Source organism: Ctenopharyngodon idella, chromosome 2 (genome assembly GCF_019924925.1).
Source record: "Ctenopharyngodon idella isolate HZGC_01 chromosome 2, HZGC01, whole genome shotgun sequence".
NCBI classification, from domain to species: Eukaryota; Metazoa; Chordata; class Actinopteri; order Cypriniformes; family Xenocyprididae; genus Ctenopharyngodon; species Ctenopharyngodon idella.
Window position 1 is genome coordinate 43,105,369 of NC_067221.1, and position 11,665 is coordinate 43,117,033.

The following is an 11,665-nucleotide window of genomic DNA, read 5'->3' on the forward strand; positions in this document are numbered from 1 at the left end:
CACCTACTGATATATTTACTAAAAAAAAACAGAGTTTTGAACTGATTCATTGAAACGGACAGTTTGAACTGATTCTCTAAAATGAATCCAACTCACCAAATCTTTTTCAGCTGAAGTTTAAATGAGAGACTCTATTGAATCATCTTTGACTGAACTCTTTTCCAGATGAGGAAGAATCATGAAACTAATCTAATTAAAGCAGCGTTCATAGTGTTTATATCGGTATGATGAAGCAGTGTGTAATCGTTTATGTGAGGTGTAAATCTGTGAGAGTGTTTTGATTCTTTTGTGTGAGAAGTGGATGTTTTCGCTGAGTAGACACATCTACAGCTCACACACACACACACACACACACACACACACACACACACTTCAGACGCCGAGCGAGACGATGTGTCCCTCTCCACAGATGCACACAGGCTCCTTTTCATCACGTATTCCTTCACAAAAACACTACACAATGGCAGCAAGAGAGTGAGGATGATGGGAGATTTGAATGGATAATGAACACACACACACACACACACACACACACACACACACACACTCACACACTCACTCATAGTGTCTGTCAATTCATATTTCATGCCGTTTATAGTGCTGGGAAGATGTCTGCTGTGTTTTTGCTGCTTCAGATTGTCTGTTTGTTTCTTTTGTGCACTTTTTTGTGTGTGTGACAGGAATAAAAGAGCAGAGAAGTGCTTATACTGATCCAAGTGTGTGTGTGTATGTGTGTGTGTGTGTGTGTGTGTGTGTGTGTGTGTAGTTGTGTCCACAGTACTGGCCAGAGAACGGTGTCCATCGTCACGGTCCGCTGCAGGTGGAGTTTGTGTCCGCTGATCTGGAGGAGGACATCATCAGCAGGATCTTCCGCATATACAACGCTGCACGGGTGTGTGACCATCACTCACTCACTCACACACACACACACACACACACACTGACTTCCTGTGTGTCAATTAATCTGCTTAAAATGTCAGAATCCTCACCTGTGACATCAGATGAACTGATGCAGAATTAACCAGTGACCCAATCCACCTGACCTCTGTGACCCCTGACCCTGAATATCAACAAAGTTCCAGTTCTTCTCTATATCAGTGTTTCTGAACTCCTGAAACACCTCCATCTTGAGTTTTCTTCACAATATTCCTCATTTAAATAATTAATACGCAGAATAAAGGGGCGGGGCCTGGTTGAATTAGTTAGTAGTGTGTTGAAACTGGCGGTTACGGTAAGAGGCGGGACATTTCCCAAACACCAATCACAACACACCAATCAGCCGACCTTTTCAGAAGGAGGGGCTTCATAGAGACAGGAACTAAACAGAGCGTTACTGACAGACTGGGTAGAGAGGAGCTGAACAATGGAGAATATGAGGAAAATAATTAACCTGTTCTAGTAGAGCCTGAAAACATCACGACTGGTATAATAGATCCTCTTTAAACTGTGTGTGTGTGTGTGTGTGTGCGCATTTCAGCCGCAGGACGGGTACCGGATGGTGCAGCAGTTCCAGTTTCTGGGCTGGCCGATGTACCGCGACACGCCCGTGTCCAAACGCTCTTTCCTCAAGCTCATCCATCAGGTGGACAAATGGCAGGAGGAGTATGACGGAGGAGAGGGACGCACGGTCGTACACTGCCTGTGAGTAAAGGCCCTGATATACTCATGATTTTGGTCCAACACACACTCTCACCTGTCATGAAAACACACAGGTGTGTCAGACACAATCCCCCATAATCCTCTCTGATCGCAGCAGGAAAACAGATCGATGATCATTAGTGCTTTCATTCATTTGGGGCTTCTGAAGGAGTTTGATTGACTTCACAAGTGTTTTATCTGATGTGAAGAGAAACACCCCCATCTAGTGGCCAAACACACTAACTGCGCTTCAGGGGCTGCAAGAAACCATCTGTTCACATTTATAGAACTTAAAATTACAATAAAATACAAATATTTGCACAGCACTAACATTGTTAACATTTATATAAAATTTTTCCTTTATTAGATTGAATGGCTTCACCAAACAGTCTGATTTGACATTAAAAAAAGACATTAAAAATATTTATTTACAAACAAAGATACTTTTTTAAAGAAGTCTCTTCTGCACAAAATACAGTAAAAATTGTGAAATATTATTAACATTTAAAACAGCTGTTTTCTATGTGAATATATAGTAAAGTGTAATTTATTCCTGTGATCAAATCTGAATTTTCAGCATCATTACTCCAGTCTTCAGTGTCACATGATCCTTCAGAAATCATTCTAATATGATGATTTGATGCTCAACAAACATTTATGATTATTATCAATGTTGAAAACAGCTTCCACAAAAATATTAACATTTATTTGAACATTGATAACAATAAGAAATGTTTCTTTATGAATTTATTAGGTTGAAAGCGCAGTATTGATCCCGATCAAACACTGAATCCTGTTCAATGTGACTTTGCCAATTTGACAAAGCAGTAATTAACAGTAATCTGCTGTTTGTCTGCTGTTATTTTTACCGTGTTGTCTTTTGTCCCGTTAGGAACGGCGGCGGTCGCAGCGGGACGTTTTGTGCCATCAGTATCGTCAGTGAAATGCTGCGACACCAGCGTTCTGTTGACGTGTTTCATGCCGTCAAAACACTGCGCAACAACAAGCCCAACATGGTGGATCTTCTGGTACAGACTTCACTCTCTTCTCATCGGCCTTCAGATTTTAACATCCAGAACAGACACTTTTGTTCAGAACTAGAGAATCAAAAGCTCTTTGTGGAATTTAAAGCTTCTCCAGTGAGATCAGGCTCAGGTTCAGGTCATAAATCAGCAACATAAATGAGACTCTGTGTTACTGTGATGATGATCCATATTTATTAAGGAAAGACACTACAGGTGAAAATAGGATAAACGTAACTAATAGATTTTACCATACTTTCCCCAATTGATTGATCACATTAAGAATTGCTAACATTTTTGTATTACAGGTTTTATGAAATGTTATGTTTTAATATGCAAATGAGGCATTATCTCATTAAATATGCACTATTTTGCACAAATTTACAGAACTTAATCTGAACATTCACCCTAAAAACTACTGGGTTAAAAACAACCCAAGTATGGTTGAAAATGGACAAACCCAGCGATTGTGTTGTTTTAACCCAGCGAATGGGATGTTTTAACCCAGCGAATGGGTTGTTTTAACCCCAGCAAATGGGTTGTTTTAACCCCAGCGAATGGGATGTTTTAACCCAGCGAATGGGATGTTTTAACCCAGCGAATGGTTGGTTTTAACCCATGGTTGTTTTAACCCAACGAATGGGTTGTTTTAACCCCAGCGAATGGGATGTTTTAACCCAGAGAATGGGATATTTTAACCCAGCGAATGGGTAGTTTTAACCCCAGCGAATGGGTGGTTTTAACCCCAGCGAATGGGTGGTTTTAACCCCAGCGAATGGGTTGTTTTAACCCAGCGAATGGGTAGTTTTAACCCCAGCGAATGGGATGTTTTAACCCAACGAATGGGTAGTTTTAACCCAGCGAATGGGTAGTTTTAACCCCAGCGAATGGGTTGTTTTAACCCCAGCGAATGGGTGGTTTTAACCCAGCGAATGGGTTGTTTTAACCCAGCGAATGGGTAGTTTTAACCCCAGCGAATGGGTAGTTTTAACCCCAGCGAATCGGATGTTTTAACCCAGCGAATGGGATGTTTTAACCCAGCGAATGGGTAGTTTTAACCCCAGCGAATGGGTTGTTTTAACCCCAGCGAATGGGATGTTTTAACCCAGTGAATGGGTTGTTTTAACCCCAGAAAATGTGTAGTTTTAACCCCAGCGAATGGGATGTTTTAACCCAGCGAATGGGTAGTTTTAACCCCAGCGAATGGGTTGTTTTAACCCAGCGAATGGGTTGTTTTAAACCCAGCGAATGGTTGGTTTTAACCCCAGCGAATGGGATGTTTTAACCCAGCGAATGGGTTGTTTTAACCCAGCGAATGGGATGTTTTAACCCAGCGAATGGGTTGTTTTAACCCCAGCGAATGGGATGTTTTAACCCAGCGAATGGTTGGTTTTAACCCATGGTTGTTTTAACTCAGCGAATGGGTTGTTTTAACCCCAGCGAATGGGTTGTTCTAACCCAGAGAATGGGTAGTTTTAACCCCAGCGAATGGGTTGTTTTAACCTCAGCGAATGGGTTGTTTTAACCCCAGTGAATGGGTTGTTTTAACTCAGAGAATGGGATATTTTAACCCAGCGAATGGGTTGTTTTAACCCCAGCGAATGGGTAGTTTTAACCCCAGCGAATGGGTTGTTTTAACCCCAGCGAATGGGTAGTTTTAACCCCAGCAAATGGGTAGTTTTAACCCCAGCGAATGGGTAGTTTTAACCCCAGCGAATGGGATGTTTTAACCCCAGCGAATGGGATGTGTTAACCCCAGCGAATGGGTTGTTTTAACCCCGAGAATGGGATATTTTAACCCAGCGAATGGGTTGTTTTAACCCCAGCGAATGGGTAGTTTTAACCCCAGCGAATGGGTAGTTTTAACCCCAGCGAATGGGTAGTTTTAACCCCAGCGAATGGGATGTGTTAACCCCAGCGAATGGGTTGTTTTAACCCCAGCGAATGGGTTGTTTTAACCCCAGCAAATGGGTTGTTTTAACCCCAGCAAATGGGTTGTTTTAACCCCAGCAAATGGGTTGTTTTAACTCAGAGAATGGGATATTTTAACCCAGCGAATGGGTTGTTTTAACCCCAGCGAATGGGTTGTTTTAACCCCAGCGAATGGGTAGTTTTAACCCCAGCGAATGGGTAGTTTTAACCCCAGCGAATGGGATGTGTTAACCCCAGCGAATGGGTAGTTTTAACCCCAGAGAATGGGTTGTTTTAACCCCAGAGAATGGGTTGTTTTAACCCCAGCGAGTGGGATGTTTTAACCCAGTGAATGGGTTGTTTTAAACCCAGCGAATGGTTGGTTTTAACCCAGCGAATGGTTGGTTTTAACCCATGGTTGTTTTAACCCCAGCGAATGGGTTGTTTTAACCCCAGCGAATGGGTTGTTTTAACCCCAGCGATTGGGATGTTTTAACCCAGCGAATGGTTGGTTTTAACCCATGGTTGTTTTAACCCAGTGAATGGGTTGTTTTAACCCCAGCGAATGGGTTGTTTTAACCCAGCGAATGGGTTGTTTTAACCCAGCGAATGGGATGTTTTAACCCAGTGAATGGGTTGTTTTAAACCCAGCGAATGGTTGGTTTTAACCCAGCGAATGGGTTGTTTTAACCCCAGCGAATGGGTTGTTTTAACCCAGCGAATGGGATGTTTTAACCCAGTGAATGGGTTGTTTTAAACCCAGCGAATGGTTGGTTTTAACCCAGCGAATGGTTGGTTTTAACCCATGGTTGTTTTAACCCCAGCGAATGGGTTGTTTTAACCCCAGCGAATGGGTTGTTTTAACCCAGCGAATGGTTGGTTTTAACCCATGGTTGTTTTAACCCAGCGAATGGGTTGTTTTAACCCCAGCGAATGGGTTGTTTTAACCCCAGCGAATGGGTTGTTTTAACCCCAGCGAATGAGTAGTTTTAACCCCAGCGAATGGGTTGTTTTAACCCCAGCGAATGGGTAGTTTTAACCCCAGCGAATGGGTTGTTTTAACTCCAGCGAATGGGTTGTTTTAACCCCAGCGAATGGGTAGTTTTAACCCCAGCGAATGGGATGTGTTAACCCCAGCGAATGGGTTGTTTTAACCCCAGCAAATGGGTTGTTTTAACCCCAGCGAATGGGTTGTTTTAACTCAGAGAATGGGATATTTTAACCCAGCGAATGGGTTGTTTTAACCCCAGCGAATGGGTTGTTTTAACCCCAGCGAATGGGTAGTTTTAACCCCAGCGAATGGGTTGTTTTAACCCCAGCGAATGGTTGGTTTTAACCCATGGTTGTTTTAACCCAGCGAATGGGTTGTTTTAACCCAGAGAATGGGTTGTTTTAACCCCAGCGAATGGGTTGTTTTAACCCCAGCGAATGGGATGTTTTAACCCAGTGAATGGGTTGTTTTAAACCCAGCGAATGGTTGGTTTTAACCCAGCGAATGGTTGGTTTTAACCCATGGTTGTTTTAACCCCAGCGAATGGGTTGTTTTAACCCCAGCGAATGGGTTGTTTTAACCCCAGCGAATGGGATGTTTTAACCCAGCGAATGGTTGGTTTTAACCCATGGTTGTTTTAACCCAGTGAATGGGTTGTTTTAACCCCAGCGAATGGGTTGTTTTAACCCAGCGAATGGGTTGTTTTAACCCAGCGAATGGGATGTTTTAACCCAGAGAATGGGTTGTTTTAAACCCAGCGAATGGTTGGTTTTAACCCAGCGAATGGGTTGTTTTAACCCCAGCGAATGGGTTGTTTTAACCCAGCGAATGGGATGTTTTAACCCAGTGAATGGGTTGTTTTAAACCCAGCGAATGGTTGGTTTTAACCCAGCGAATGGTTGGTTTTAACCCATGGTTGTTTTAACCCCAGCGAATGGGTAGTTTTAACCCCAGCGAATGGGTTGTTTTAACCCCAGCGAATGGGATGTTTTAACCCAGCGAATGGTTGGTTTTAACCCATGGTTGTTTTAACCCAGTGAATGGGTTGTTTTAACCCCAGCGAATGGGTTGTTTTAACCCAGCGAATGGGTTGTTTTAACCCCAGCGAATGAGTAGTTTTAACCCCAGCGAATGGGTTGTTTTAACCCCAGCGAATGGGTAGTTTTAACCCCAGCGAATGGGTTGTTTTAACCCCAGTGAATGGGTTGTTTTAACTCAGAGAATGGGATATTTTAACCCAGCGAATGGGTAGTTTTAACCCCAGCGAATGGGTTGTTTTAACCCCAGCGAATGGGTAGTTTTAACCCCAGCGAATGGGTAGTTTTAACCCCAGCGAATGGGATGTGTTAACCCCAGCGAATGGGATGTGTTAACCCCAGCGAATGGGTTGTTTTAACCCCGAGAATGGGATATTTTAACCCAGCGAATGGGTTGTTTTAACCCCAGCGAATGGGTTGTTTTAACCCCAGCGAATGGGTAGTTTTAACCCCAGCGAATGGGTAGTTTTAACCCCAGCGAATGGGTAGTTTTAACCCCAGCGAATGGGATGTGTTAACCCCAGCAAATGGGTTGTTTTAACCCCAGCAAATGGGTTGTTTTAACTCAGAGAATGGGTTGTTTTAACCCAGAGAATGGGTTGTTTTAACCCCAGCGAATGGGTTGTTTTAACCCCAGCGAATGGGTAGTTTTAACCCCAGCGAATGGGTAGTTTTAACCCCAGCGAATGGGATGTGTTAACCCCAGCGAATGGGTTGTTTTAACCCAGAGAATGGGTTGTTTTAACCCCAGCGAATGGGTTGTTTTAACCCCAGCGAATGGGTTGTTTTAACCCCAGCGAATGGGATGTTTTAACCCAGTGAATGGGTTGTTTTAAACCCAGCGAATGGTTGGTTTTAACCCAGCGAATGGTTGGTTTTAACCCAGCGAATGGTTGGTTTTAACCCAGCGAATGGTTGGTTTTAACCCATGGTTGTTTTAACCCCAGCGAATGGGTTGTTTTAACCCCAGCGAATGGGTTGTTTTAACCCCAGCGAATGGGATGTTTTAACCCAGCGAATGGTTGGTTTTAACCCAGCGAATGGGTTGTTTTAACCCAGCGAATGGGATGTTTTAACCCAGTGAATGGGTTGTTTTAAACCCAGCGAATGGTTGGTTTTAACCCAGCGAATGGGTTGTTTTAACCCCAGCGAATGGGTTGTTTTAACCCAGCGAATGGGATGTTTTAACCCAGTGAATGGGTTGTTTTAAACCCAGCGAATGGTTGGTTTTAACCCAGCGAATGGTTGGTTTTAACCCATGGTTGTTTTAACCCCAGCGAATGGGTTGTTTTAACCTCAGCGAATGGGTTGTTTTAACCCCAGCGAATGGGATGTTTTAACCCAGCGAATGGTTGGTTTTAACCCATGGTTGTTTTAACCCAGTGAATGGGTTGTTTTAACCCCAGCGAATGGGTTGTTTTAACCCAGCGAATGGGTTGTTTTAACCCCAGCGAATGAGTAGTTTTAACCCCAGCGAATGGGTTGTTTTAACCCCAGCGAATGGGTTGTTTTAACCCCAGTGAATGGGTTGTTTTAACCCCAGCGAATGGGATGTTTTAACCCCAGCGAATGGGTGGTTTTAACCCAGCAAATGGGTAGTTTTAACCCCAGCGAATGGGTTGTTTTAACCCCAGCGAATGGGTTGTTTTAAGCCAGTGATTGGGTTAAATGTTTGCTGGGTAGTTTTATTTAACTCAACTATTTAAAAATTACTGTATTACTTTCTTAAAATGAACCCAAAATATGTTGAAAATTAACATTAATATTTTATTAACATTTCATTAAATAAGTTTAATGAATAATAATTAAACATTTATTAAATTGCTTTTTAATAAACGTTCACCTTTTGATTATTATTGTTGCCTCTAGTAATTATGTGTCTGATTTTTAATTTCCAACATATTTTGGGTTCATTTTAAGCAAGAAATACAGTAATTTTTAAACAATAGTTGAGTTAAATAAAACTACCCAGCAGGTCAAACATTTAACCAACCACTGGATTTGTCCATATTTAACCCAACTTGGGTTGTTTTTAACCCAGCATTTTTTTAGAGTGTATGTTTGAATATGCAAATGAGGCATTATCTAATTAAATATGCACTAATTTGCATACATTTACAGAACTTAATCTGAACATTGGATAAAGCCAGATTCAAAATTCCAGTTTGATTTTGTTGTCATATTAGAGTTGTGCATATCAGCGCATGAAGACAGTCTCATCACAGTGACACTTTACTTCACGTGTCTTACGGCTGTCGTTTCGTGTCTTTCTCTAGGATCAGTACAAGTTCTGCTATGAAGTGGCGTTGGAGTATCTAAACACAGGCTAACGGCTCCGAACTCCAGCAGAGACTGTGTGTGTGTGTGTGTGTGTGTGTGTGTGTGTGTGTGTGTGTGTGTACAGTCCGCTTGTATATCTTTAAAATGAAAACTTCATCAAGACTGTGAAGAGCAGATTCAACTCCTGCCTCCGTTTCCCGCTGAATCCAGTCTGACGTCTCCTGCTCTCAAGCGCTTCGCTCCAGACTTATTTCTGTCTTGTTTTCCAGCACAAATATCTAAACATTCTTAAATCAAGATACATTTACTGGAGAAGAGAAATGACTGAAGATATTAAAGTCGTCCTGAAAGGGAAGTTGCGCTCGTCTTTTCTTCTCTATTGTGCGGTATATACGAGTGAAACGCTTCACAAACAAGAACAAATGTAGGGCGGGGCTTGATTTTGATTAGATGGTTGTGGTTTGCTACTGGTGGATCTCATGTGAGTGACAGGTTGCCCCGCCCTCATCATCAGAGAAGAGGAGAGATGTCAAAACAGGATTTAATATCTTCAGTCATTTTGCTCCTCCAGTAAATGTATCTTGATTTAAGAATGTTTAGATATTTGTGCTGGAAAACAAGACAGAAACACTGAGGAAGAAGTGTTTTATGTTCTTATTGGCCAGTGCTGATCCACCAGAATGAAGTGTCGTTTGTTTGCACACACTGTCTGCGATTCACTAAAGGACTCACAAAATTACCACTGAACGCAAAGTTTCAATTCTGAGGATCCTCATGAATATGTCACAGTCTGTAATGAGCCTAATTTACATATTAATGAGGCATGTTTGTGCTGAACAGAATGACGGTGATTCACTGAAATCCTCCTGCTGGTTAAACTGGAAGAAATAACGCAGAAATAACACACGCGCAAGTGTTTGAGTGATATTTTGTTGTGTAAATTGTATAACATATGAAAACATCATAACATATGAAGAAATGACGTCATGGATCCAAAGCTTCCCATCGCTCATTCTTTACGCATCTTTTCTTTTCGTCTTATTGTTTGCACATGTATTTTTAATATTGTTTGTTTATACTGTAAATATTTGAGGTGTGCTGTGATATTTATTCAGGACAATCATCTTGTATTGAGTTCATATTGTACATGATCAAATATATTGTATGGATCAACAAATGTCTGCCTGTTCATAACTCGCTACAGTCTTTTATTTCTACTATTTTATCCATTTTTCATAATAAAAATACAGCTTTTCATTGCTAGTTCATGTCAGTTCAGGTCCATTAAATAATATGAAAAAACTTCTGGTTTTAATCATGTATTAGTAAGTGTAGACATTAACATCAAGTAAGATTAATAAATGCTTTAGAATTATTTTAGTTAACTAATGAAAATAGAACCTTATTGTAAATAACACAATGCTTCATTCAGACAATTAAAAAAAAAAAAAAATGTAAGTTCAAGTTTTGCAAGTTACAGCTACGGAAGCCCATAATGACTTAAAAAGTCATATTTATTAGATTAAAAAACTGAAATTATCTTAAATTATTAGATTAAAAAGTTGAAATTGATGCAGATCACTTATTAGATTAAAAAATTGGGTAACACTTTATTTTAAGTTGACGTAGTTACACGTTACTATGTACTTACTGTAGTAATAATGGTAAGTTATGCATAATTACAAGTAACTAACCCTAAACCAAACCCTAACTCTATAGTAAGTACATGTTGTTGATTAATATTACTCAGTACTTATTTGAGTAATTACAATGTAACTACGTCACCTTAAAATATAATCTAGCCAAAAATTTAAGTCATTTAATAGATTAAAAAGTTGAAGTTGACGCAAGTCACTTATTAGATTAAAAAATTAAAATGGTCTTAAAGTCATAATTATTAGATTAAAAAGTTTAAATTGATGCATCAATTATTAGATAAAAAAAGTTGAAATGAATGCATCTATTAGATAAAAAAATTTAAACTGATGCGTCATTTATTAGATAAAAAAATTGAAATTGATGCGTCATTTATTAAATAAAAAAATTTAATTGATGCGTCACTTATTAGATAAAAAAAAATTTAAACTGATGCGTCATTTATTAGATAAAAAAATTGAAATTGATGCGTCACTTATTAGATAAAAAAAAAATTGAAATTGATGCGTCATTTATTAAATAAAAAACATTGAAATTGATGCGTCACTTATTAGATAAAAAAAAAATTGAAATTGATGCGTCATTTATTAAATAAAAAAATTGAAATTGATGCACCACTTATTAGATTAAAAAAATTGAAATTGATGCATCATTTATTAGATAAAAAAATTGAAATTGATGCGTCATTAAATAAAAAAATTGAAACTGATGCATCACTTATTAGATAAAAAAAAAATGAAATTGATGCGTCATTTATTACATTAAAAAGCTGAAATTGTCTTAAAAAGTAACTGATTAGATTAAAAAATTTAATTGTCTTAGTTGAAATTGACTGTCAAAATTATGACTTCATAATTATGTCATAACTGATTTACAAAAGCATGTTTTTTTTCTTATGTGGCAGAAATGGGCTTCCATAGACAGCATGAAACTGGAACTAAAGAAGGGTTAAAATCATGTAGTTAAAGGGTTGATGAGGTCCTGTCATCATTTACTCACCATCATGTTGGTTCTTCTGCTGTTACGGGAACACAGGGAAGAGGAGAGGATATGATTACAAGCAGTTTTATTCAACAAACACTCAAACAAAGATAATCCAAACAGTGAAAACAGATGACAAGAATCCAAAC

The 11,665-nt window shown here is 39.7% G+C and overlaps 1 protein-coding gene across 38 annotated transcripts in view; it reads left to right on the top strand.

Annotated features, from left to right (window-relative positions):
- Positions 1–10,142, top strand: part of LOC127498784 (receptor-type tyrosine-protein phosphatase mu-like) — a 297,821-nt gene extending 287,679 nt beyond the window's left edge. For 36 of the 38 annotated variants that reach the window (XM_051868766.1, XM_051868824.1, XM_051868865.1 and 33 more), the window contains 4 exons: positions 767–892; positions 1,478–1,641; positions 2,531–2,666; positions 8,876–10,142. In XM_051868766.1, the coding sequence (XP_051724726.1) occupies positions 767–892; positions 1,478–1,641; positions 2,531–2,666; positions 8,876–8,929 (480 nt within the window). In that variant the 3' untranslated portion in view covers positions 8,930–10,142. The remainder of the gene's footprint in view (positions 1–766; positions 893–1,477; positions 1,642–2,530; positions 2,667–8,875) is intronic. The other 2 variants (XM_051868535.1, XM_051868841.1) reach the window with 1 other exon arrangement.
- Positions 10,143–11,665: the final 1,523 nt, after the last annotated feature.